This window comes from Drosophila teissieri, chromosome 3L, assembly GCF_016746235.2.
Source record: "Drosophila teissieri strain GT53w chromosome 3L, Prin_Dtei_1.1, whole genome shotgun sequence".
Taxonomy (NCBI): Eukaryota; Metazoa; Arthropoda; class Insecta; order Diptera; family Drosophilidae; genus Drosophila; species Drosophila teissieri.
Genome location: NC_053031.1, coordinates 14,908,223 through 14,935,508, shown reverse-complemented (window position 1 = coordinate 14,935,508; position 27,286 = coordinate 14,908,223). Strand labels below are relative to the sequence as shown.

At 41.5% G+C, this 27,286-nt stretch overlaps 4 protein-coding genes across 9 annotated transcripts in view; 3 read left to right on the top strand and 1 right to left on the bottom strand.

Moving 5' to 3' along the window:
- The first annotated feature begins 36 nt into the window (after positions 1–36).
- Positions 37–7,603, top strand: LOC122615981 (transcription factor GAGA). Of its 5 annotated transcripts, none has more exons than XM_043791189.1 (6): positions 37–236; positions 2,721–3,186; positions 3,298–3,633; positions 3,789–3,926; positions 5,448–5,926; positions 7,470–7,603. In XM_043791189.1, exons 1-6 carry the CDS (start codon positions 45–47, stop codon positions 7,530–7,532), a joined length of 1,674 nt encoding a protein of 557 aa, XP_043647124.1. In that variant the 5' UTR covers positions 37–44; the 3' UTR covers positions 7,533–7,603. The 5 variants fall into 5 exon arrangements, 4 of the variants coding, with proteins under 4 accessions (XP_043647124.1, XP_043647122.1, XP_043647120.1 ...); XM_043791187.1 differs by having other exon boundaries at positions 3,789–4,049; XR_006325886.1 differs by lacking the exon at positions 7,470–7,603 and having other exon boundaries at positions 3,789–4,555; positions 5,448–5,577.
- On the top strand, positions 7,548–9,237 carry LOC122615982 (hormone receptor 4). The gene has a single exon (XM_043791190.1). The coding sequence runs from the start codon at positions 7,548–7,550 to the stop codon at positions 8,511–8,513; it is 966 nt and encodes a 321-aa protein (XP_043647125.1). The 3' UTR covers positions 8,514–9,237.
- A 107-nt stretch (positions 9,238–9,344) lies between these two features.
- The window catches only part of LOC122617732 (venom dipeptidyl peptidase 4), a 65,688-nt gene continuing 47,746 nt past the window's right edge, over positions 9,345–27,286 (bottom strand). Inside the window, exons 2-10 of one of the 2 annotated variants that reach the window (XM_043793704.1) lie at positions 21,136–21,228; positions 12,753–13,004; positions 11,854–12,630; positions 11,331–11,784; positions 11,027–11,247; positions 10,787–10,956; positions 10,563–10,723; positions 10,295–10,500; positions 9,345–10,231 (exon numbers count right to left, since the gene is read on the bottom strand). In XM_043793704.1, the coding sequence (XP_043649639.1) occupies positions 10,115–10,231; positions 10,295–10,500; positions 10,563–10,723; positions 10,787–10,956; positions 11,027–11,247; positions 11,331–11,784; positions 11,854–12,630; positions 12,753–13,004; positions 21,136–21,183 (2,406 nt within the window). In that variant the 5' untranslated portion in view covers positions 21,184–21,228 and the 3' untranslated portion in view covers positions 9,345–10,114. The remainder of the gene's footprint in view (positions 10,232–10,294; positions 10,501–10,562; positions 10,724–10,786; positions 10,957–11,026; positions 11,248–11,330; positions 11,785–11,853; positions 12,631–12,752; positions 13,005–21,135; positions 21,229–27,286) is intronic. The other variant, XM_043793703.1, reaches the window with a different exon arrangement.
- On the top strand, positions 23,514–24,531 carry LOC122617735. Its single transcript, XM_043793709.1, has one exon. The coding sequence runs from the start codon at positions 23,619–23,621 to the stop codon at positions 24,408–24,410; it is 792 nt and encodes a 263-aa protein (XP_043649644.1). The 5' UTR covers positions 23,514–23,618; the 3' UTR covers positions 24,411–24,531.

The following is a 27,286-nucleotide window of genomic DNA, read 5'->3' as shown; positions in this document are numbered from 1 at the left end:
CTGGGGAGGAACAACAATTGTTGGATTTGGACGCGACCGCTTTGATGTCGCTGCCAATGAATTCGCTGTATTCGCTCACCTGGGGCGATTACGGCACCAGCCTCGTATCGGCAATCCAATTGTTGCGCTGCCATGGCGACCTCGTCGATTGCACGTTGGCCGCCGGCGGGCGGAGTTTTCCCGCCCACAAGATAGTCCTGTGCGCCGCCTCCCCCTTTCTGCTGGACTTGCTAAAGGTGAGTGCTCGGTTCGGAAACAGTACCTAGACCACCTTTCAATAAGAGAGCTTGTACATAACCTCAAACGTGGCGTACAGTTTGTAAACAGAGAAATCCAATCGCAGAAATAGGTTAATGTGTGGAGCGCAGAGAAACAGACAATCACACGCAAATACATACATATGTATAAATAACGCAGATTCACGCTCCGCTCCAAAAGTTGTCTAGAGATTTTTGTACAAGTTTTCCACTGTCAATTGAGTTGAATGAGTGGCTCCGCCTCCCTGCATTCCCGCCACCCATCTTGCTTATCAGCTTTTTCTTGTTGCAAAGTTCACCGGAGAACGAGAGAGTGAGACGTAGAGACAGAGCGCCGACAGAGAGGGAGAGAGCGAGAGAACCAGTTGGTTCGTCTGAAAGAAAAGTGGTTTGGCCCCCGGGGGTGGAACAGAGAGGGGAGAGCCGAAAGCTGCTGCGCCAACTTTTAGTTCGCATGTGTTAGAGCGAGCGCAAACGAGAGCGCCAAAAAGCAGCGCGGCAACTGTTGTAGTTGTTGGATGGTTGGAGCTTTCGTCTCGCTTTTGGTTCTTGCTGTTGTTGTTGGGTGCACACGAGCGCGACCTCTTTTTTCGCAGGCAGAACTGTACAGTTGGCACTGGCTAGGGGGAACTTTAAATATTGGGGATATGGATACATATACAAATATATTTTAAATTTAATTTTTATTCCTTTCACTTATTTCCCATTTACATTTTATCTGTCGCTAGGAGTTATATTCTATTGTCCCAAATGGTTCTTAGTAAAAGAAGGAATCCTTTTTATCTGTAAAATGTTATTTATGATTTATAATTTAGTCAGACAGAAAACTTATATAAAAGTACCTAAACTTTGGTACACTTATTTACTTCATTTAATCTATATTTAAATTTATAACATAGTGTCTAAGTCCAGATTGTACCAAAGATTATCAAGCCTGTCTGGGGCATTCAATAGAATCATTTCCCTCTTATCGAATCCGACCCGTATTCCTAGAAATTTTAGCATTTCATATTAGGAGGGCGCACTTTTAAATGGAGCTTGCAACTTTTCCCATTTTTTTGTTAGCTGCTTTGCGATACTGTACTTTTTAACAACTCATTTGCATTTCCATTTGCATTTGCACTTTAACTTTGGTGCTTTTCCGCATGTATCAATAGTGCAAAATGTGCGCTAAAATACGAAAGGTAGACCGTCTTCAATGCGTGGCCCTATCGTAATGGAAATACTGACCAAAACAGAGCGCGACCAGCGAAATGAAAACACCTGATGCGACGCCGGCAGCGGCTACTCTGTGCTCCGCTCCTCATCTCTCCTCTCCTTTCCTGGGCCGTGAAAAAAGTAAACAGAGCGTAATTTTTAAAAACGCCGCTCAGAGCCGCCGTTGGGGAAATGTCAAAAGAAAAAACAAAAAGAACGGAACCAAATGCGGCTGTGAACTCTGCAAGAGTCCGAAATGTACAAGATGTACTGATCTCGTTACACTCACACACGCACGCAAAAACACATGGCGGTCGCTCTTTGTCGCTCTTGCTCCCTCTCCCTTGCTCCCACGGCAACAGCAAATGGAATGCAACTCTGAAAAATCGATGAGCGAGACTTAGGTTGGTTGGTGGCAGAGTTCAAAGAGCGCGAATGGGAGTGTGAGGGGAAGTGTCATTTAAAGAGATTGGCATTGGATGAGGGGTTGGTGTTGGCAAGGGAAAGGGAGAAATCAAAGGGAGAGGGGTTGTTTTCTGAGTAGTGCTAGCTAATTAAATGTCCGGAGCGGAGTGGGAGAGGGAGCGGAAGAACTGCTAAGCGCTCTTTCTTTAAGCGCTGCTCTGTTTTCTTTTTCAGCATCTCGAAATCTTCTCAAAATCCTGCTGCAGAATGTGCAGAGCGCGCAAAAGTAAAAGCCGGTTGTCTTTTGTCTGTGTCACTGTGTGCGTGAGCAGAGGAGAGTGTGAGCGACGCGGCGCACCGCGAGTTTCCATTATTTCCATCTCCGTCCGACTGTTTTTGTTATTGTTTTTATTTGGTTTGGCGGACTGACGAACAGGCCTCTCAATTCACGCCAAAGTTGTGAGACGAAAATTTCAAAACAAACAGAACTCTACGATGAGGTTTAAGCCAAGGGAAAGTCGGCTGAAGAACCTTTTAACTTTCAAAGTGGCAAAACGTTTTACTGTCGAGAAGGGCAATATTTTCAGTTACCCTGTATTAAACACGTTTCCTACAAGAAATGGAATTTTATACTGCGATACAATGATACAACGTTATAAAAGATTTATAGTTTTTATTTAGCACATTTATAGAAACTGGTTTTGGTTATCGTACATAATTTTATATACATACATATATAGAAAAGAAGAGCTCTAGCGCTCTAGGAATATTAACAATATCGTTTCATAGTTTAATCATAATATATCAACATCTCACACCGTTTTTACTTATCTGTTATATACATTTTCCTTATTTTTACAGAATACACCATGCAAGCATCCAGTAGTAATGTTGGCTGGCGTCAATGCGAACGATCTGGAGGCGCTGCTGGAGTTTGTGTACCGCGGGGAGGTGAGCGTGGATCACGCCCAGCTGCCCTCGCTACTGCAGGCTGCCCAGTGCCTAAACATCCAGGGACTGGCCCCGCAGACAGTGACCAAGGACGACTACACCACGCACTCGATACAACTGCAGCACATGATTCCGCAACATCACGACCAGGACCAACTGATTGCGACGATCGCCACGGCCCCACAGCAAACGGTTCATGCCCAGGTGGTGGAGGACATCCATCACCAGGGCCAGATCCTCCAGGCAACGACCCAGACCAACGCAGCAGGACAACAGCAGACAATTGTGACCACCGACGCGGCTAAACACGACCAGGCAGTGATTCAGGCTTTTCTCCCGGCACGCAAGCGCAAACCACGCGTAAAGAAAATGTCACGTAAGTTAAAGCCCCTTTTTTTTACATAAAATTGGTTTAATAAACTCTCAACGTATTAAGTATGCATTCGAAGCGACCAACTATAATAACATTACTTTCTTCCTTGTGCAGCTACGGCACCGAAAATAAGCAAAGTTGAAGGAATGGAAACGATCATGGGCACTCCGACCTCCTCACACGGCTCTGGATCCGTGCAACAGGTGCTTGGCGAAAATGGAGCCGAGGGCCAACTGCTATCGTCCACACCGATCATCAAGAGCGAGGGACAAAAAGTAGAGACTATTGTGACCATGGACCCCAACAACATGATACCGGTAACGTCTGCAAATGCGGCAACTGGCGAAATAACAACGGCACAAGGAGCAACTGGTTCATCTGGTGGCAATACATCAAGCGGCTTATCCACGCCAAAGGCTAAACGCGCTAAACATCCGCCCGGATCAGAAAGTGAGTTTTAGTTTGGGTGTATGCACTATGATTACTAATTAGAAGTATATTTTTGGAATTTGAGAACAATGCACTTTGTTAGAGCCAGTGAATATTTTATATACCATTCCACAACGTGGTCCTAGTACTAAAGAACGTTCCTTTTCCGTTTACAGAACCACGTTCGCGATCACAATCTGAACAACCCGCTACTTGCCCCATTTGCTATGCTGTCATTCGTCAATCCCGGAACCTGCGGCGCCATCTCGAGCTGCGGCACTTTGCCAAACCGGGCGTGAAGAAGGAGAAGAAAAGTAAGTCCGGTAACGATACAACCCTAGACTCCAGCATGGAGCTGAACACAACGGCAGAGGGCGACAACACAGTGGGCAGTGATGGACCAGGCGGAGCAGGATCAGCAGGAGGACAATCATCCGGTACGACGCCAACGAGAGTGATATCAAATGCACCGCAGGCCGCGGGGGCGCCGGCCATCCTGGCCCAAAGTGTGCTGCCCCAGCAGCAACAACAGCAACAACTGCAGCAGCAACATCAGCAGCACTTGACAACGGCAACATTAGCGGGTGGTGGACAGGCATACATCAAACACGAGGGCGGCGGCGGGGGCGGCACTGGGCAGCAGCAACAGCAGGGCATGCAGAACGTCATACACATTGTGGGCGATCAAGTATTTATGCCGCAGCAGCAACAGCCGCAGCCGCAGTAGCCACCTCCAGCCGAGCCTTCAATCATTCCAACGCACCAACGACACCACCACATCATCCACATTTCCAAAAACAAAAAAAAAACCACACCTTGCATAACACTCACGAAAACGTTTTGTAAATAACAATCAGCAAACAAACAAATTCCCCGTGATCTGATCGAAGGATTTGTGTTCATTTCCTGTATCATTTTTAATTTTTTCATAATTAATTGCTGCGTAAGTTTTTAATTTGCATAACTTTTCAAAATTGCGCTTCTTAACATATAACATTTTCTTATGCAGTATTTTCTTGCATATTGTACCACAGAGAAAAGGAAAAAGAGAGAATTCCGTATGTCTCCACGTAAATGAATACTCGATTAACTTACTTAAATAATCTAATTAGTGTCGCAAATAATTGTTGTAAAAATTAAATGTACAATTACAATCGAGGATCGCAATCGGTTTAAGTTTCTCTATTTTAAATATTATATTACAAATTGTTTAATTAATAAAATATTATATATTTTTTTATATAACAAAAACAAAAACCAAATTAATCTTTGCCTGTGGCACGGACTTTAATTTACTGCAATTGGCTGTTTATTATTATTGTTTCTCTTAGTTGCAAGAAAATACTGTTGGTCGATTTCCAAACCTACTAACTTCGTACTGATCTTTGTAATGTTTCGTAATTCCTCTGGAAAGAGTTGCTTGAATCTTTTATTCATTGGAGAAAATCTTGCGGATTTACAATTGACAACCTGGCTGATAATCGTATTTAAAAGTCTTGAATTTTGTTACGTTGTTTTTGTATCGTTTTAATTAACTACATGTTTGTTTTCACTAGATCTTTTGATTCTAATTTATTTGTTGTTCACATTGATTTTAACCCATATTAACATTTGTTTTGTCTTGCGTTCTTTTTAACACCTTCCACCTACACAATCCACACATTTTCATGACCTCTTTTTGGCTGTAGTCCTAGAAGGCCGCGTTGTTTCTCTATTGGGCCAGCGATGTTGCTGTAGTGTCGTCCTCTCGCTCTGTATTACTCCTACTATCCCCTGTGTACCTGGGATCACTCCAGCGGCAACTTTCTCACCAGCAACTCATTCCTTCCTTGCAGCAATCAGTGGCAAGAAGTCTAGCAGCGGATCCAGCGGTTCAGGCAGTGGAGCACTGAGCACCAGTGGCAGTGTGCCACAGGTCCAGACGGTTCAATCCCTGCACACCTTGCAGGGTGTGCAGGTCAAAAAGGATCCGGATGCCCAGCAGCAGCAGCAACAGCAGCAGCAACAACAGCAGCAGCAAGCAATGACAGTGAGCGGTGCGACGGGCGGACAAGTGCAACAACAGGTGCAGCAAGTGCAGCAACAAGTCCAGCAGCAACAACAGCAGCTGCAACATCACCAAATCATAGACTCGTCGGGCAACATAACAACGGCCACGACGAGTGCTCAAGCGGCGGCTGCCGCACAGCAACAGGCGGCAGGTCAGCAGCAGCAACTAGTGGCTCAATCCGATGGCAGCGAGAGTGGAGCTCCGCTTTCGATTGCCCAGGTGCAGACGCTGCAGGGCCATCAGATCATTGGCAATTTGAATCAGGTGAATATGACTGACTTTCAACAACAACAGCAACAGCAGCAGCAGCAGCAACAACAGCAGCAGCAACAGCAGCAGCAACAACAGCAGCAACAGCAAACACAACAGACGCTCTGATCGGACCGAATTCTTAGATCCACCTTGTACTATTCTATACAAATATTAATTTGGGTTTTTGCTAAACGCTTTAAATATTCTCTTTGCGGAATGCGTAGACGAATTCTAAATTAGTTTTAGAAAGCCCGAAAGGCATATTTAGTTGTTTACCTTACCATTTTGTTGTACAATTTTATGACTTTAAATGTTGATTTGCCCCCCCTTACAAATTATTTTGTTGCTAGATAAACGCTCTATGGTTATTGGAAATTACTTGCATATTTTACATACTTTATAAATATTATCATTTTGTATGGTGTTACAAATGTCCCAATGCTAGAGGACCTCTAGTCACTTTGAAGTCCTGCAGATCAGTTAAACACCTTAATCCAACAAGGATCCCTTGTTCACGGTCAATTTCTGGCCATGAACGATTGCACCTTGATTAAAACATATTATTTAATTACAAATACACTTAGTATACAATTCCTTGATTTACAAAGATTTACTTAAGCAGCTCAAAAGTACTTGTTCTGATCATAAGAGAGTTCGCTCAAGATGGTTTCTAAAAACCCGATTCTGTGTCTGCCCACCAACAACCACTCAAGTAATCAACCAGTAATCAATTCGATATCTCTTCTTTCTTTTTTGTTTAAGAATTAGGTGTTCTATGTTTAAATTGAACCAATTTTATATGTATATTTCTTAATTTTAATAGTTGCAAATTTTTCCTGAAATTTAGACCCCGTTGTACTAGTTTAGGTAGATGAAATACATTCCTGGGACTTATGATTTAATTATATAAATTTGAACGAAAGGGTATATTTCATTTACCTTAACTGGTTGAATTATTGTTAGTCTTCTTACTTACTTAAATAAAATCTAATTTTATTTAAAACAATTTACAAAAGATAAGTTTAATAAAACAAAACCTTTTTAAACAAAATTATTCGTAGTATTTTCTTTTGTTTTTGCCTTTTCGGTGATGGTCCTTTTTAATTTAATTTTAAAATTAATTAAATTAATTTTGCTTTAGATATCCTAACATTTAGCCACTCTAATATTTGTTTAAGTATTTCTTGTAATTATTTGCATGAATGAACATTTTGAATATTTCTTGTTTATTTGTTTTTCGCTTCTCCTGATTGCAAGACTGTTGACATAAAAAAAAGACTGCAACTTAATGAAAACTCGAATAGTGACTAATGACACTTTACACAGCACCAACGAAAACTCATCCACACCACAAGCATTTTCCACAGCAGTGTAACCCATTTTGCAACACATGAGCAATCATTAACAAATCGTTTTTATCTTGTCTTCTTCTCTTTCTCGCTGCCACGTTAATAACAACTAAACGCCATCTAACCAATTGAATTCACTACATCTGTGTGTAAAAACTAATCATTCATGCATCCGCCAACAAATCAAAATCATTCAAAAAAAACAGGGCAACAACAAGAACATTTTGGTAAAGAAGGTTTTCATTTTGAAAGGCGGTAACAATACGTAATGATGATCCAACGATATGTCCAGCGGCCCTGGAGGAGGAGGAGACGGTGGAGGAGGCGGTAGCGGGCAGCAGCAGCATAACACCAGCAGCTCGAGCCACAACAACAGCAGCAACAACTGCGGCACGGCAGCAGCAACTCAATTGAGCAGCAGCAGCCACAGCAGAAGCATCACGCCAGCAACATCGACATCATCGACTGGAACTGGTACTGGAGCAGGAACCACATCCACACTGCAGCGTCGTATACTGCGCGGTCATGCGGCGCAGACGACCAGCGGCGAACGTGTCCTGCTCATCAACTATGTGCCACAATCGGGAGCATCCGCCACCGCATCCACTCAGAGTACTTCTCAATTGCCCACCCGTAAGATACTCCAGGCCAGAGCCTCAGCGGCGGCAGCAGCAGCAGCAGCATCATCATCATCATCATCTGGTGGCGGAGGAGCTGGAGCTTCATCCTCCTCGCCGCCATCAACGCCAGCTGTTTCGTTTGCCGGACTGGGCTCCGAGGTGACAGTCACCTTGACGCGCACAAATCAGCGCGCTAGCGTGACCAGTGTCACTGCCGCCGGTCATATTGTTCGAAATCAGCAAGCCACAACCTATCATCAGAGCACAAACACCGCCAACACACCATCGACACCAAGTGGCACGTCAGCGATCCATGAGCACATGGCTACATCGACGTCGCCACCGCCACTGGTGTTTACCCATCATCCACATCATCACCACAGTCAACACCAGCAGCAACAGCATCAGCAGCAACATGAGTATCACCAAGAGCACCAGTTGGTGGATCACCATCAGTTGGATCAAGAGCACATAATCATAGACCATCACCAACAGACGGAGGATGATCAGTTGATCGAATACGATGATAGCGGAACGATCGAGGAGCAGCATCAACAGTTGCAAATGCAAGAGGACTTGCAGCAACAGCAGCCACATCATGAAGTTGTCCAAGAGGTGTATCTTCAGTAGAAGAAGTTAGTGCTAAGCCGTAGTGAAATAAGTTTTAGCCACTCTATATACAAGTTTGGGGCACCCAAAATGTGTGCAAAAGGAGAATCGAATTTGACAAAGCTTTAATTTGGAAATTTTTTTAAAAAATGTATCTGTATCCTAAGTTATTTATCCCACATAACTTTCTATACATAATCACCTGTTTCAATTGCACACATTTTGAGGAATACCAATTCAGATAGTGTACATAAATAAAACCTTATTAATAACCTTAGTAACGTGGACTTTTTAGAAAACCATGTTTCAATGTGTATATAATTTTCGGACAAGTAGAAAAATATTTTCCAATGAAAGTATTCATCTTAACAGTAACGTATTGAAGGAAAAAAATTCAATTAATTACGTTAATAAAGATTATTTTTGTACTATACAAATACCGCTTCTACATACTAGCAAGTATGCGGATATTAAATAACCTTTGACGATCTATTCTATAAGTTATTGTCAGTTAAAGATCAAAACAAGCAAAAGTAATCAATTGTATGATATATACACTTCAATGTAGAGAAACCAACTTCGCACATAATACGCATGTATGTATGCAAGGATCAATTCAACTCCGATTGTTTGAAAACTGTTTGATAAGAAGGGCCCTTTGGATTACATTTGGAATAGACCGATGAGTGTCTGTTCCTCAGGAGAAACATATTCATGCAACCCAGTATTTGGGGCCAAGGCAATAAAGTGAGCCGGTTTGTGTACTGAAAGAAACATAAGAAACTTGTGCCATTTTTTCTGGGGGTGCCAAAGTCTGTCACGTTTTAGTAAGTTATTGAAACAGTGGGGATGTGTATTGTTTTATCTATTTATTGTTTGTTGCCTTTGTAACGGTTGCCTATACACAATGTTGTTTTCTAATATACAAAAAGCCATTTAACAGCTATCGTTTTTAACTATTTACAAATTTTATTACTTTTTTTACAAGTAGCAAACTAAAAAGCTACAAAAATTACGTACTACCTTGGGGTTGCTTTATATTTAATTTACACGTTGCGGTTACCATTTAAAATGTCTGTCCTACGATTGGTAAGCTTAAATTGGGGCGCTTGGAGGTGTTTGAGTACACAATTTGTAATTGAATTGCAATATCTACAAAAATGTTTACTTTCATTAGCATGTAATCAGGCACTAGCTAGACAATATTTTCCATTAATTGCAGCTATTTTAACTAATTGTTTGTTTGATTTCTCCTGTTCTCTTTAAGATAAAAATGTCTTAAAATGCAATTTGAAAAGATTATTGTTCAAAGTTATCTTATAACACTTTTGGACCTGCATAATGTTGGTTTATAGATTTTGTTTAACTTTTTCGTTTAAGCATTTTGAACTTTGCATCAGCTGAAGCTGTTTGATTAATTAGTTTTTTAAAGTTCTTGTTTAATTTGCAAATCTATTCAATTTTTAAGTACCAATTTTTGTTTCCCACTTTTCTAGTAGCAGCTGAAAAATGATCTCAGAACATAGCTAATCATTAGATATTATCTGGCAATTATAACTATAATGTCTGTTATGTCAGCTTTTTTTTTTATCAATGTTTATGTTGCACAATTATTGCCCTGATTATTTGGCACTTTTCATTAGGCGACTGCTGGCAAAACATTCGCCAAAGAAGCGATCCAGAGAGTGATACAAATGGGGTCGCACATTGGACAGACCGTGATCCTCGTCAGCGTAGCTCTAAAAATCAAATAATTATATTGAAAAATCCCTCTGAGCCCTGCTTTATAGGCTAATACTCACAATCTGCTTGAAGAGAATGTCTTGACGCTCCAGATTCTTGGCCAATATCATGGCTTGCTGGTAGTGCACATTGTCATCCAGTGTGCCATGTACCAGGAGGTATTTCTTACCCCTCAGCTTCACGGCCATTGTGCTCAGTCTAGAGTTGGCATAGCCCACCTCATTCGTATTGGGAAGAGCCATATAGCGCTCTGTGTAAATGGAGTCTGTTGGCCAAAAATATACATTATTATTCAAGTCAAAGGTGTGTAGGGATGTGCAGACCCACCATAGTAAGCCCAATCCGTGACTGGAGCTATCGAGGCTGCGCACTTGAACACCTTGGCTTCATCATTGGCCAGAGCCATGGCAGCTGCGTAGCCACCATATGACCAGCCCCAAATGCCGACGTGATCGGGATCAATGTAGTTGAACAGCGTGGAGAGTTTCCTAAAAACAAGACACATGTTTAAATAATAATCTGTGTAATTAGTATTGTTTCCAACTACTTACTGAGTTACGTTGATCTGATCGCTGATCTCCACGGTGCCCAACTTCAAGTAGATGGCATGGAGAAGACTCTCTCCGCGGAGTCCGGAGCCACGACCATCGATCTTGGCATAGATCACAGACTGATTTGAGCTCAGATATGTGCCCCAGTCCACCATCCATTTGTTGGTGACCTACAAAAGTTACAAATATGTAATACTATCTTTTAGAGTTTTATCTTTTTAAAGCTTTAGTTGAACTTACAGAATAGGAATCTGGGCCACCGTAGACATCCACGAGCATGGGATACTTGGTTGCGCCACTTGTGTCCAAGTTGGGCGGCAGCTGGAGCAGCACCTTTGCCTGGAAGCCACCGTCAATGTCTACGGTAAGGATCTTGTGGGAGGGCAGAGCCACGCCCTTCAGTTTGGCCCGCAGGCTTTCATTGGTTTCCCAGTCGAGGACTTTAGAGATGACGACTTGAGCTGAACAACGAGATTGTGTATTAAAAGTAGGAAATAAAATGATTATTAAATGTCCTTCGTTTAATAGTTTTTAGAAAACTTACAGTTTTCATATTTCCACTCGTATATATGGGTAGTCGGAATGCCAGGACCCTGAGAGGTGATCACAAAGTGGTTATTGTCGTTGAATGTGGCCGAGAAGTAGTTCTGTTGCACATCCCCGGACTTGATAAGGTTGCACGTGAGGCACTTGGGGCTCTGCTTGGCCAGTGCCCGGATGGCGTACAGATGCAGCTGCTCTGGATGATCCTCTGTGTTGGCCGTGTAGAAGATGATGTCGCTGGTTCCGTCCCAGTGGAGTATGCTGTCCACCACATACTTGCCATCGGTCAGGGGTTCCAGCGCTTGTGGCTCGGCACTGGCCACCGTGGAGCTCAGCAGCTGGACGTGCTTATAGTTGTTGTGGGGCAGGACGAAGGCCAGACGGGATCCGTTGCGGTTACGGAACGGAGCGGTATAGAGATCCACCCAACCGGTCTTCGATTCGGCACTATAAATCTAGGGAACATTATGCCAATAAGTTATAATTTTATTTATTGTAAATTATGGCTTAAATAAGTTACTTACCACTTTCCTGTTGAGTCCGTCGAAGGTGACGACATAGGCGGCATTTTGGATGCGGTTCATCCAGATGGACAGAACGTTGTCATCGTCCACCCAACTGACCACGGTGACGATGTAGTCCGTTTCCGTGTTGAGGGCCGGCGGAACCGGCATCACGGTCACGAAATCCCCACCAGCAACGGCTCTCTTCAGATCGACCATCACCAGTTCCACGCGCGGATTCGAGGACCCGGCCTTCGGATAGGCGATGACCTGGTGCAGTGGATACTGATAGCGGAGATCTCCGGCATCGCCGTAGTAGGGGAAATTGATCAGATGGGTTGACGTGTCGTCGAACTTGATGAAGGCCAATTGGGTGCCCGAGGGGTTGAACCAGGTGGCCACATTGGAGCTGAACACCTCCTCCTCGTACACCCAATCGGGAATGCCATTCAGTATGCCCGCTTGCTCATCGCTAGTGATGGCGATCTCCTGCTCCAAAGCACTTTCCTTGTAGTACAGATTCCGATTGTAGTTGATCACTAGGGCATTCCCCGCCGGCGACCATTGCACCATGCTCAGGTGGTGCTGCTCATTTCGGATGGTCAACGGATTCAATATTTTTGTGTTCAGATTGTACAGATCGTACTCGGCTAGGAAGCTATACCGGAAGTTCTTCTTGTAGTTCTTCGCCAGCAAAAGGAACTCCCCATCGGCGGACTTCTCGTACAGGACATAGTGCTGCGCGTTTTCCAGCAAGGTGGTACGTGTTCCGGTCTTGGCATCGAACTCCATGATGGACTGCATGGGAAAAATTTAATATATGACATTTATTTTAATACAGTAAGCTACATTTTCTGTATGCATTTGTAAGGTTTCAACTTTTACCACTATCTATCTACCCTTCAAATAATAAGCCTTACCGTATTCTCCTTGTAAATGAGACTGTTTCCATTGCTCCAGCTGCCGTTGAAGCGCTTGGCATATAGTTGACCAGTCAGCACATCCTCCAGATCGATGGCATTGTTCGAGTCTGAGTCGTCGGAATTGTCCTTCTCGTCCGTCCGCAGAATGAAAAAAAGGGCCGTGCCCAACAGAGCCAACGCTATGACCGCGGTAACAATGCTCAGGATTATCCGCACCCGGCGCTTCTTCTCCTTGGTGTGCATTAGATTCTATGGAAAGCAAAAGTTTAAAAATTAATAATATCACTTATCACAATATAAAAATTAAGTACGTATAAACGAACCGACAGTTTTAAAGTTTCTTTGCAATTTACAAGAACTTTTTCCACAAGTTTTAATCAATATCCAAGTTTGCAACAACAAATTTGGAAGTAAAACAGTTAAAGTACATTTACTGAAAAAGAGAATGCACTTTCGAAATGGTAAACCAAGAGTTCATTAACCCCTTTTTTCCATGCAGGGAAATTGGCTCCTATTTCGAATGGCCTACCATTCCCCGTTTTCCATTTACATTTCCATGTAATCGCCCACATTTCTTCTGCGCTGACCAAAAACTGCAACTTGGCCAGCCCAGATAATAAGGCTTGAAACGAAATGCGCACTTTGGCCAATTTGGGTACAATCTTTTGCCAAATCAGCGGCACCAGTCACGTACATACATATATACTTATATACTGTACTTTATGAGGAAAGTGACGTTGCGCATGCGCAATGACTTTTTCTTTCTCATACCCATTCACTCAACGTGTTTCACTCAAATCGCCGAAAGCAAAGCAAAATGCATAAGATATGGGGAAGATGATATTGGGGATAGAGTTATATATACCTTTTATAGGGAGAGGGACGGCCGCCAAATGAGTGCGCAAAGTGTGGAGCGAAAATGAAAGTAGTTTTTTGTTAACCAGCTCCAGACTGGGTCGATGATAACTGGTTTATGCTCTGGTCAGTATACTGAATATATGTATATATATATATATTTAGGTGGTAGAGGTGTTAAAAGGGGATACCCAGGGGCTCCGGCAATTGCCGCGTGACGTAAGTGAATAAAACCATTTATAGCTTTTTCGTATCGAGTATATGTGTTTGGACTTGTCAGCGGTGTTTTGTATTCGGCCTATTTGTATCTTTTACATAATTTCACATTACGCGACCAAGTAATTGAGGTTGTCCACACCCAAAAAAGACAAAGAAATCCAGCGCTTTTGTTTCAGTTTTTCACTTATATATTCAGATGGAGCCCGCCGTGGTAATTGAGCTGTCGAAATGTATCATTAAATGAAATGCTTTTGCATTTGATTTATTTATGTTTTCTGTTCTCTTTTTGCCGAATCATGTCGACAGATTTTGGCATGACTGTTTTTTGCGATGAGTTAATGGGATTTATCGGTTAGCGCTGAAGGTTAGGGATTGAGAACAATGGTTAACCACTAATGTATTTGTGGCCTGTTCCAGGTAGTAATGTCATTTTGATTGTGTTCCCTGTTGACAAAATTCAATAAAAAATTGGAGACAATAGATCTGGTATCAAATCAACACATATAAAATAAATAAGAGAAATAACAATAATATTCGCTGAAATCAAACAATAAGGGAGTTGAAATTCCACGATTGTAACACAGAAATATCTATGTTTAGCTTGTTAAATGGATTTGTAAATTAATATTGCATTTTAAATATTTATAGTATTATAAATATGTTATTGTTCTGGCCAATACAGTAAATGCTAGTTGTTGGCCACACTACTAAAAATATTATCTTATTGAGCACAGAACCAGAATTCTGGTTATTATATTATTATATATATCAAGCACGACTGCACCTTTGGCCTTCGCACATTCACATATATACACAGTGCATACATTAAATACCTGCACTTTATAGAAGCTTAGCAGAAATCCACGACCAAAATGGCAAAAGCCAAAGGATAGAGCCAAAATGGTAGTCGTTCTTTTATTCGAAAATCAACGACACGTGTAGCGGATTCCCCACTGACCACGTAGCCAATCCCCAAATCTCTGGGATAATATATAGCCCAATGGAGACACAACTGGCAACGTCAAAGACATATATGTTAGTTAGAACTTTGCAGCATTTTATATGCTTCCGCATGGCATATGGACGCAGAATTTATGGTTCCTCTTGGACTTCATTGTGATGGGGATTTGGGTTTGTGAATCCGCAACTTTATTCAAATTCGAAGTGGATTTCCGTTGTGCCAATTCTTTAATTACTTTTCTTATTTGTCGAAGCGAGGTTGGTGAAGTAGTAAATGATGAATATTAACTAAGGAAGTAAGTTGAGAAAATGTGTTTAAAACATTTTAGTTCCACTTAATACATGCTAATAAAATTTTTAAAATAAAAAAAACCTTATATAAAAATAAATATAAACTTAGCTAAATAAATTATACACATTTCGTTATCAGTATGACTAGTTTTCGTTCACTCTTCACAAGGAATTCCCGAAAGATCACTTCATGTTCGACATAAATAAAGTTATCCTAATACTGCTCCCGTTCGTAAAATTGTATCCATCGGGGCAACACTTGGCCAACTCCAATCATATCGATGTCCATTCAGACTTTTTTTGGCTTGATTGTTTGGGGATTTCCCATTGAATTCGGCGCACAATGTGGCGCAATTAGACAGCTACCTGTACTAACCTCACACTCTAGTTCCCGGACTTCGCTTCGCTTCGATTCATTTAATAAATATGAAACTAAAAGGTTTTTGAGAGCACACTTTTAGCTTGATCCCTTACCGGAACACTAATCGTTTGCTGGACTTCCGGCCATTGGCTGGAGTTGGTTGACCAGCCAAGTTGAATGGGGCTTTTCCATCCGTGTTGCACCACATGTCGTATACTTGTTAAGCTTTGCCTTTTGTTTAGCCCCTTATATTGGCATGCTGCTGTCAGGACATAATCGCCAACACGTGAGAGGCTTGACAAGTATACAGTGACTACATTCCAAGCCCCTCAGACAGGACAACACGGAAAAATTGATGACCTCTTGTCTGGTTGAGCTTTTTCTGCCTTTTGGCTCGTTTTTCGTTTGGCTTTTCATTAAACTCGGTGCCAAAATTAATTAATTTGCCTTGTCATGGGTGTGTTTAGCCCTTGGGGGTTCTCTTTTTCTGCTACTTTTTATCCTGCTAATTGTGCACACATTTTAGCGTGTTTAACTAATGAGCTACACATCGTAAGTTGAGCTTGGGTGCCACACATAATTACTTGGCTCCAGTGGAAATACGGTTTATGTTAGTTGGTGATTAAGACGTGCGAGAGCGGAAAATCTTGTGTTTAACAATGCAGGCTTATAATTCATACAAATTATCCTATTGATCTAATTTGAAGAAGTGCGAAATCGAAATGCTTTACTCATGAATATAAATTGCTTAAGTTATATCATAGCTAAAGGGGAAATTTAGTATTATAAATAAATTGCACTTCAAATGCACTCTATTTAAATTGAAAACTGCTGCTTTATCATGTGGTACTCAGCACCATGTGGTAATGCCTACAATCAGGATGTGCTGTCCTTTATTGACCACCTGTTGATGGCAAACCACAGAGAGATAAGGCAGGACACTCTCATCTCACCACAAACGCTCCCACAGTTTCGATTGATGTATTAGCTGCTCATCTAGCCATTCATCTTGTGTTTATCACAATGGCCATTGTGGTCAATCAGCGGCTCGTTTTCGCACTCATGAACAAACCAATTTAATTACTGAGCTCGCCAGGCATTCAAACACATCGCCAAATGTTGCCCAGCCGGCAGTGTTTTCAGCCTGTGTTTGCGTTAGAGTTGACAATTTAGATTTATCAGTAGATAATTGTGAGAATAGATTGTTAGACATGAAACAAGTGAAGTAACTTGTACACATTGTGGGCTGAGCCATTGTCAGGTGTTTGGTAGGAAAATAGTTATGAAAATGTGCTAAAATAACGTATCAATTTGGTATTAAAACTTCGTAATACAGCAGCTCGAACTTAAGTAATAACATATTAATTTTTGAGAAAGATAAATGACTTATTTAACACTTTTTCCAATATAAATTCTATATTACTCAATGGTTAAAGTAGTAAATAGTTGTTGATAGCAATAACTACACTTTTCACATTATGCTCGATTTTTGTGGGTCCTGTATGCCTTACCATGCGCTAAGAGCATTCCTTGTCTTCGAAACCTGGTCATCTCTGATGCCCCGTCTTACCTTGAAGCGCGACATGCCCTCCCCGAAGCTGCCGGCACTGGTGCCGTCGTCGTCCTCCAGGCTGCTGCCGCCGCCCAGCATGGACTCGTGCAGCTTGTTGCTCGACCGTCGCCCCACGGCGGCCTTGTAGTAGTAGGGCGGATGCTGGTGGCGTCCCACGCCTCCGCCCCCGACACTGGCCACGCCCACATTGGCGGCGGTATTGCTGGCGGTGGCGGTGGCGATGACTGAGTCCTCGTAGCCCATCAGCTCGATGGACGGATGCTCGCATTTGCAGCGGTGCGGCGGAGTGCGATGTCCATGCTGGTGGTGCGGATGCGGATGTGGGTGGATGTGGGAGTGGAGGGAGTGCGGATGCTGCTGCTGCTGCAGTTGCTGCTGCTGTCTGCTGCTGCTGCTGCCATTGTGGTGGCTGTGACTGTTGCTGCCACTTTGATGGGGCGGCTGTGGTGGCGGCGGTATGTCTGCGGGTGTTATATAGATTTTGCCACCCAGATTTTCGCCACCCGTCTGCTTGCTGGGCCAATGGAACTCATCGAATTCGCTGGAGCTGTTGGTCAGTTGATGTTGCAGCTGCTGATGTTGCTGCTGATGCTGCTGCTGCTCCCACTGCAATTGTCTTTGCTGCTGTCGCAGGCAACTCTGTTGTTGTTGGTGGTGTTGCTGATGTTGCTGCTGCTGCTGCTGCTGCTGCTTGTGGAAGCGATAATATTGATGATGTGCAGCTGCATTGGCAGTGGTTGGCAGATGAAACTTGTTGTTGTAGTTTTTTATTTTCGGCGGGGAGAGAAGGAACACACATAAAATTGGTTTGTGGACAGCATCCTGTTAAATCGCTTTTCCCCGCGGGGGAATACTCCATATGGTGGACATGGGTGGTGGTCGTGTGCTTTTGTGGGTGGTTGGTTGTAGGGCTCAAAGCAACGGCAAAAACAAATTGAGGCGGCAACAAAGGGGCAAGCAGTAACTACAAGACGGAACACAACACAAAGGATATAAAACAACGTGGCAGATTTATTTTCCAACCTCTGAACTGCTGCCTAACATAAAAGGGTTTTTAATAGGATTGCAAGTAGGACTCGAGAGTTTTAAAAGGAAATAGGAATGCTTGATAACATAATATTTTTGGTTGGTTTTTATTTAATCACTTTTATAAAAAGAGCAGGCTTTGTTCTATATTAAACTTTAAGCCATGATGTCAACGTAATTCAAACAAAAATCTTTTATTTTCTTTAAAATTAATAACAATTTAAACAAATTTCATTGACATGCTTCTAATGTATAGTATACATTGGACAATGCTTTCCGTAATTATCTAATAATAGAGTTATAAAATAGTTCTTAAAAACTAGTTAATATCTCCATTGATAAAACATGCAATAAAGTAAAACTTGTTTTCAATGTAACTAAATTTACGTAGTGAACACAAAGTTACGCCAACTGCTTTGGTTCACTCAACATTTTCACCTCAACAAATTAGATCAACAGCAATTCTTAAATCCCCCATCGGAAAAAACCATGAAAACTAAGTTATGAAATGAAATTTGCGCCAAAGTAAATAACAAAGTCAAACTTGAACGAGCCAAAAACTATGGCGGTGCGGTCCAAAAAAAAAAACCACCCTCACCAAAAATCCAACTAAAACGAAATAGAAGGAAAAACAACCAACAAAACCAAAAAAAATAAAGAAAAATGGACCGAGTGAGCTTTTGCGCCAAATACATTAGCTCGATTTGGTTTGGCGAGTGCGGTGCTCACCGCAATTATTTAATTACACTATAGCACTACGTAAACCCAACTATCGCCCCCGATCCAACCCGCTGCCCGCACCCCCCTCGGTTCCTGGCCAACTCCCGCCGGATTTTGGGTTTAATCAAAGAGCCAACCAAGTCAAGCTCAACACAAAGACCGGTCCAAACGGTTGAACGAAACTTTTGTTGCAACTTTTCGGTGCAGCCAAGCAAATCGAGGCGCGACCTCTGAACCCTGCCGTGCGGGAGGGGGCTAGGGGTAGGGGTAGGGGTAGGGGTAGGGGAATAGGGGCAGGATAGTGGAAGGGTTGAGGTGGCCAGGGGACAATGAAGAGGAGCCCACATGCAGGCGACCCCACTTTACTCATGCTCAGACCCACCTCGTCCGATTCGTATCACTAATGATGATCAAATAACGACCAAATGTCGACCGCCTCGCTCTCAAACACATCGACACTCAGAGCAATTAAGTGTAAGAATATAAAAAAAAACTAAATATAAATCTTCGCTTTCAATAAAAACCAGAATGCTTACAAATACAGCATAACGTTTAGTTTTATTTTGAGAAATATAGGAAATATAATTAAAAATTGCAATAACTGAATATCACAATTAGAAAAAAATTTCTATTAAAAATAAAAATTTTTTTTCATAAACATAAAAACAATTTTAATTTTTGGTAATGCTATAGATTCCTAGAAACTTCCGAAAACTGCAGAGATTTACGTTGGTAGGAGCTTAGATATTCGGATTTTTATGATCGTTTTCTCCCAGTGTACCTTTCCATAGACACAGACAAAGCGGACACAAAATCGTTAGCCCACTTGGCAGGGCACCAGCAAAATTTTTGCACACTCGCCCTTTAACTGTGTCACGGCTTCTTTTCCATTCGCCATTTCTCCATATCTCCAGTTGGCGAACCTGCGACCTCCGGCCCACAATCTTCCGATGTCGTCTGGCGTAATGAGCAGTCTTTGGGTTCCCTTTCCGGGGGCGAAAAAGGGTTGAAGGGGGGTAGAAAGGGCTGGGATGTACACAAATGATATGTAAATACCAAACAATTTGCCCTGAGATGGCTGGCTGGCTGGCTGGCTGGCTGGCAGGATGCTTTGAGGTCCTATTTGATTAGTGCTTGATCAGTGCGCCAAAAAGTAGGCAACGATGGCTTGATTTTTGGCAGCTCTTCTGAAGGATACTGGTAACATGGTAACGAATCATGTTAATTGTGGCTGGCAGCGCCAAAAACTTGTCATAACCGAAATGTAATTGAGTTGCAGACAAAAGGGACACAAGGTCGTGCAATTTGTATTTGGCACGTATCATTATACACACATACATGCTTGTCGAACCAATTAACTACATAAATTGTATTCTGAACGTCATTTAAAACATTAATGTTCATTTTACCATTAAACTACTTTAATAAATCAATTCACGGCTTGTAAAAATTAAAAGCTTGTTATTTTTAACAGAGCAATTCAATTAAATAATAATATAAATTATGTATAAAAACATATTTAAGTTCTTTGTAGTGCTTTTACAGAAATTTAAAACCATTTAAGCTGACTTAATTATTGTTCTAAAAACCTTCTTGAATTTTATCCATTCTCGACTTCCCGTGGGAAATATTAAACTCCTTTAAGCTGGGAACTGAGAAACTCCTTTAAGCTGGGAACTGAGAAACATTTCCATTTCAACGAGAGTACCGAAATTAGAACGCGTAGCCGTAATAAATTATATTTCTTTGACACAAAAACCCACAGCCCATTTAGTATGGATATGTGCGCACGTGTGCTGCAAGCACCTAAATGTAAGAAATAAAATTTCAACAAAATAACCAAATGCATAAATATGTTTTAAGTGCTATGTGAATAAGGCCCTGAATTCCCTTAAATATGCCCAAATAATATATGCAAAAACGAAAAAAAAAAACACACGCGCATAGATGGAAAAATCATTGTTGGAAAAAATGAATATTCAAACAGAACGGAAATGTGGTATCACCTAACCACTTATGGTGCCCTCATCCTTCTTGGAAGGGCAACTATGAAATATGCAGAGCAAACAATGGTTTTTGGGAAATATACGGATCAAAATGCAACCAAAAATCGGTCTGCAAAAATCATAGCAAATATAAACCGTGCCAGCAATCAAACAGTGAATATGTAAACAAAAGTTAATACCTAAATGGCGTGGGATCAAAGGGTTTCATTACCATTACTGTATTCATAGCTGTGAACGCTTTAAGTGCATGCACTATTTTTCGTATAAATAATGTGGGAATTGTGGGCATTTGTTTGGGAAAACACTTTTTTTTTGGGGTTTTATACTAATATAGAGATAAAGTATAGCTGATTTGGGTAGATTACATACCTGATCGCTTTGTGCTGTTTCAGTCACCGAAACATCATTACCAGACATTTTATCGTATTTTAATTATTTAGCTTCCCGCGTTTAACTTTGCAGCTGCATCGAAAAAGGGATAAAGTTGATTTTATTTATATACAAATATATTGTTTGGTATTTCATTCAGTTTCCAGTTCGGCAATTCTCGTTTTACATTCCGCGTACATTTCTTCGGCACTTTTTCTGACATTTTAGCAATGATTTATTGCACAAATTTTATTTGCATTCCACATGCTTTTCAAAAATATTCCCATCTGGATGGAAATGTTTTCACTTCGTCGTTGGTTTTTCGGGCCGTTTTAATTGATGCCTAGATTTATTGCAATGTGTTCTTTTTCTTAATACGTTTGTTTATAAGATCCATATGCGTTTTAGAAATTATTGATTTAAAATTGTTGCCAAGCTAGTTTTTATTCAGTTTTACGAGTGATAAAGTTCATATAACAAAAGGCAGCTTCACTTGATCAATATATATGATGTTATTTTCATTCTTGTAATGCCACACGTTATTCAAGGACCCGAGTAATTTATCCCAAGAAAATAACTGCTCCCTGTCACTTAATGCAAATTAAACAATTTAAATGAGCAAACAAGCAAACCAAAAAAATCCCAATTGAGGGAGGAACGAAGACACACCAAGAAGTTTTTGGGGCAGCCACACAAACCCAGACAGCCAAACTGCGCATTGCACATAACTCGTAACTCATACGCCCCGTTGTACAATGAAAATGGCCGCGTTTATAAACGTTGGTTTGTTTGCCTGTTTGTTTGTTTGTTTGTTTGGTTGGTTGTCGGTTGGTTGTCGGTTGGTGTGTTTGCCCGCCTGACTGCGGTTTTTCAATTGTCAGTGCCAAAGCGAGCCAAGCGAACCCAAGAGCCCAGAAAGGAGGAATAAGTTGAAAAAAGTAAAATAAATAAGAAATACCAAATAAATTGAATTGCGTAGCCGACTATAAAGAGACAGCCAACGTAGGTGAGTGGAGCAAAGCCAACTGGAAGCGAAGATAAAAGCACAGCATCCCCAATGGGGAATGCTAACGAAACGAAAAAAAAAACAAGTCAACAAAAACAGAACAGGACACACAGCCAAACAACAAATGTGATAAATGTGCTGCGACCTTTGTGGTAATGTGCATAAAATATTTTTCTAAACTGTCAAACGGATCCGAAAAAAACGTACAAGAAAAACTTTGGAGTTTTTGAAAGAGGTCAGAATACGCGATGTCCATTTAAAGCATTTGCCTAAAAATTGTGCCTGCATTTAGCTTTTAATTTATTACAAAAATTATTTAATAGTTTTCAAAGCTCTGTTGACAAATACTAGACTTAACTTGTTTGGCTTCTGTTGAATGCATACCCCACATTAATCCTTAACGACTTTCTATCCATTAAGTCATTTTACAACTGACCAAGGCAAATAAATATTTGCCAAAACGGGCCATTAAAGTTCCTCAACTTGCGGTTGAGCTGGAGCATTTTGTCCCTGAGTGGCGGTCACATCTGCCGGGCTGCCTAAATGCATTAAATATTAATGAGCTTAGAAGCGGCTAGTAATTTGTTGTCCCTGAATGAGGGATTAGCCACGCCCAACTGACAAATCGCCTGGTTATTGATATAGGAGTAGCGATTACTCGCTTTCCTAAAAGTTTTCCTTTTAAACTTGTCTGCTAATCCAACAGATGCAATGTGCACGACTGACTGTTTGATTTTTCATTTGAGCATTTGTCAAGTGCGAAAACAAGAAATTGAAAGTGGCCACCGACAGACAACGGATGGTCTAACAAACGGGTGGGGAGCAGGAAAAGCCCCAACAGAAGTTTCATCAATTTTACACAATCCACTTAACTCGAAAAGCCAGGGGCAGTCACTTACAGGAACCAAAACCAAAGGGACGAGTTTCATGGACAAGAATTCTCCATCTTTTCCAATTCATTTGAACTTATGTTGGTGCAAGAAAAATGGGAAAAATGCAATTAATTACAGCTCGATAAAAATTGACGGAATAGCTACATTTTTTATTTGTCTACGTTCTTGAAGATTCAAAAATATCTTGAATTCACACTTAAAATTCTAGAAATATTTTTAAAAAATATTTTAAATTTTAATTAAATGGCAAACGCTTGATTCAAAACTCAAAAACGACTTGATTGGAAACACACTTTAAACTTTAAATTTCATATTCTATCTTGACTTTGTGTTATAAGCTTCATATGTAATGTATAAATCATATTTAAAGGAAAGATTCGGATGCAAATACCAGATAAACACACATTTGTTAAAAAAAAAAAATAAGATTTTTTTTTAATATTATGCATAATCTGTACACATATGTATATAGGCCAGTCCTTAAACTTCGAAACTGTAAATACAACCTATTCGGACATTTTTTGAATCAGTTGGAAAATTACTTCTCTGCTCGTCCTACCTCTACTTTTTCACTTCATTTGAAAATGTCATCATCCGAAATCGATTTGTATGCAGAGCTAGAGGAGTTCGATTTGGAGGAAATTTGGGAAGAACCGCCGCTATCTTTTGCTCCAGGTCCAATGAGTCCCAATCAAAATCTAGAGACAAGTCTATCGGATATGGTTTCGCCATCGGTGTCGATCACCTCGGTGGATGGCAGTCACGCGTCAGGATCCGGAGAATCCAACATTGATCCCGAAACCGGACTCTTTGGCCTACGATCGGTGCGGGGTACGACCAATTTGATACCTCCTGGCTCAGTTACGTCCACACCATCACGATTACCAGCATGGCAAGTGATTCGGCAACGATTGAGCTCTAACCCCAGTACTCTATCTATTCCGGAAGAGAGCAGCCGTTATTATGGCCAAATCCAGGATAACAGCATCACGCTCCTCGAAGCTTTGGGTAATCGTCGCTCCATTAGCGAGGCCCGGGAAATAAACCGACGGATCGCGGAATTTATGCAGGAAGTCAACAGCTATGGGCCCACGGATGAATCCTTTCGAATACGCCGCCGTCGCTCTCGGGCAGCAGCCATAGCTCGAGCTCATGCTCGAAGATTGAGAGCTGGATCCTTAACCCAACGATCCTTGGCTGAACCTAGGGATGCTGAGGGATTGCCGCGGGCTTCACTCGCCCAAGTTCTGCGGCGGGGCAATAGTGTTAGTGATTGCAGCCAGTGCAGCAGTGACGAGGAACAGAACCAGATCGAGGGCAAGAATAGAAAGCCAACTGTTCCAAGTCATCTGACCGACTGGTTGTATCCCATTTAGGCTGTTAAACTAGTTATATTAAATTGAGAGTCATTGTTCTGTTGGACTCAAAAAAAAGTACAGCTTGTTTTCGATAAAAGTATATAGTTTTGAGATAAAAAGATCGGGCCAAGAATGGAGCTCCATTGACCAAGTTACAAAAAAACATAGTTAAAATAATGAAGATACACAGTTTCGACTCTTATCCTCAAAATTATGAAAATGAATTAATCAAATATACCTAAAGTTAAGTAATTGAAATATCACTTAAGATTCACTTAAGAGCTGTAAAGTTCAGCTTGGAAACTTCATAAGATCTCAAGTCTCCTGAAATGGATAACAACTGCAAGCAATTTGCTTTCGAGCTGCCGCCTCTGGACCTGCTACTTGTTGAAGTTCTTTAAGGTCTTTTCATCTAGCTCTGCCTCCATTGTTTTCCCTAGTTTTCCACGCAGGCACTGCCACTGCCACTTCATACGGGAAAGTGTTTATATGCAGCTGCGGGGGCGGGAGGATGAAAATAATAATGAATTTGCGGCATGCCACACAAACACTTGCTGCGGCCGCAACATGCGCCAGATTTTAGCTCCGGATATCAGCAGTAGCTACACATGCATCAGCTCCGGCCGGAGTCCAATCGCACACCGAGAGAAATTATTGGACATAGAATCAACATATGAAAATTTGTAAGTAGTTATAATCGAACTTTTATTAAATATCACTTTTCGAGCTTCTTGAAGAAATTTAGATGTTGGAAAGTTTTAATTTAGATGTAATAATGAAAACTGTTTTTAAAAAAATGATTTGTGTAGTAAAATAAGACTCCTCAAAATAAAAGTTATATTCTGAAAAATATGGCTTGTAATAACCCAAAGGGTAATGGACAGTCTGGAATTTTTCAATTAAAATTTGTACATTCAAATCTACCCATTGTTTGTTTGCAGTGCATGCTCAATGGTATCAGCCCTACCCAACCTTCGTAGTTCTTTCTTTAACCCACTGTGCGGCATGTGTGGCAGCTAATATGTTGGCTTGGTAGTGTCGCCTCTTGGAGCCGTTGAAAAATGCACTGACATGTGCCACAGCTGCTGCTAACCCCCAAACGCCCGCCTCGCCCCCTTCGGCCTGCAGACCCCCATATTCCCATTTTCACCGCCCCCCACCTCACCCCCTGTGAAACAAATGCACAGGACGTGGGCGTTTGCGTGTGCTGCTCAAGGGGGGCGTGTTGATGCGCTGAACAATAGCTATAAAAAGGATTAACTTGCATAACAAAGGAGATGCCTGGAGGTGCGGGGCCTGGGGTTGGTTTTCGACCAGGCTGGCAGGGCTTGGCATATAAATTTCAACAGCCAACGCAGCAAGCCGAAGACTCGGCATTGGTCGAGTTCCAAATTTATAGCCACGCTCCTCCAATTTCCCATTTTACCCGAGAGCATGTGGTTTCGGATTTACTTCCATTGTTTATCTGTAGTTGGCCTCAAAGTTTCACTGCTCACTGCTCCACATATCATTGTATGCTATTATGGTTAATTGATCAATGGAAATTGCTTGATACATTGCACCGCTTTGTTAGCACTTAAATTATTCTATGCCCTATTCGATGTCTAACACCTAGCTAGAAACTACCTTATATTGAAACACCTGGCTAGAAACCTTCTTATTTTGAATCCCTTCTGATGTTGATTTATATGAAACTGAATAGCAGTTTGAGTTCCATTTGAATTTTATTTGGGAATTTGTCGATAAAACCCAATATTTTAGCAAAGTCAGGGTTTCTTTAAAGTGAGTATAAAATACTATCCTTTTTTCAACGGCAAAGAACTTGACTATGTTTATATTAAGTGGAGTGGTCACAAAACCACCAGGACTTTACCTTATTTGTTTATACACAGTGTACTATCAATAAAAACTTCATTTCCGTTGTTTATCAGTTCGTGTCGCGCCTTAAAGCGCATTACCATCTAACCCCGCTTTAACCCAATTGCACCACCTTAACCCCTACTCCACCCCACCCCACACTCCTTTGTCCATCCTTGTGGCGCCTGCACGAGGAAGACAGCATTTCAGTCAACTGCAACTGCTGCAATTTCTCATTTTAATAAAAATGCAAATGTCTCTGGCTGAAGAAAGTCAAGCTAGCATCAGCTAGCTGTCTCTTTCTATTATCGCTACCCGTCGCTGCAAACTTTTCGATTTTACGGTATAACAACAACAAAAGCCAGAGCCTTCAAAAAAGTAGCGGAAAAATAAAATAAGAAAAGAAAATACGGCGAGGCAAATAAGTTTTCAATAAGGTTCTTAAGAATGTTAAAAGGAATGAAAATAGAGGATTGTGCTCGGCTGAAGGTTGAGTAAAACAAAGTGTCAGTTTACAGCTGTCAGTGCCCAAAGGACATATTATCGCTCTCTCTCTCTCGCTCCCAGTGTTCCCCTCTCTGTCCCACTATTTCCGGCCCTGTTGCTGATTCGCATTTAAAGTTGAGGCAGCCAGATGGGGCCGCAATGTTGGCGGATTGCAGCGGTGACAATGGGAAAGTGCTGCACAATAAATGCTGTTAAATTGTTCATTTTAGGTGATTTAGGTTGGCATGTCTTTGCACGGAACTGCTGCCCCATTAATTTTCTAATTTCTAAACAATACTTTCTGAATTGCATGAGCCCATTTTTAGTTTATGTATTATGAAAGCAAGAGTCACAAGCTGATTATGTGTAAAATGGAGAATTGGCTTAAGTTCAATTGTTGATTTTGAAATTCTCCCCTATCAGATGATTTATTTTTGGCTTGCAACGCCCTGCCAGCATCACTGCTTAGATGTAGCCCACTTGGCTAACACCACACATCGGGCATTGAGCCGTGCGGGCCGGGCTTAATTAATCTAATTGAAATAATGGCA

What these genes read in the sequence shown, in the direction of transcription:
- LOC122615982 (XM_043791190.1), top strand. Translation starts at nt 7,548, where the DNA reads ATGTCCAGCGGCCCTGGAGGAGGAGGAGACGGTGGAGGAGGCGGTAGC.
- LOC122615981 (XM_043791185.1), top strand. Translation starts at nt 45, where the DNA reads ATGTCGCTGCCAATGAATTCGCTGTATTCGCTCACCTGGGGCGATTAC. An exon ending in TTCTGCTGGACTTGCTAAAG is followed by an intron (nt 237 to 2,720) that starts GTGAGTGCTCGG and finishes TTATTTTTACAG; the next exon opens with AATACACCATGCAAGCATCC. An exon ending in ACATCCGCCCGGATCAGAAA is followed by an intron (nt 3,634 to 3,788) that starts GTGAGTTTTAGT and finishes TTCCGTTTACAG; the next exon opens with AACCACGTTCGCGATCACAA.
- LOC122617735 (XM_043793709.1), top strand. Translation starts at nt 23,619, where the DNA reads ATGTCATCATCCGAAATCGATTTGTATGCAGAGCTAGAGGAGTTCGAT.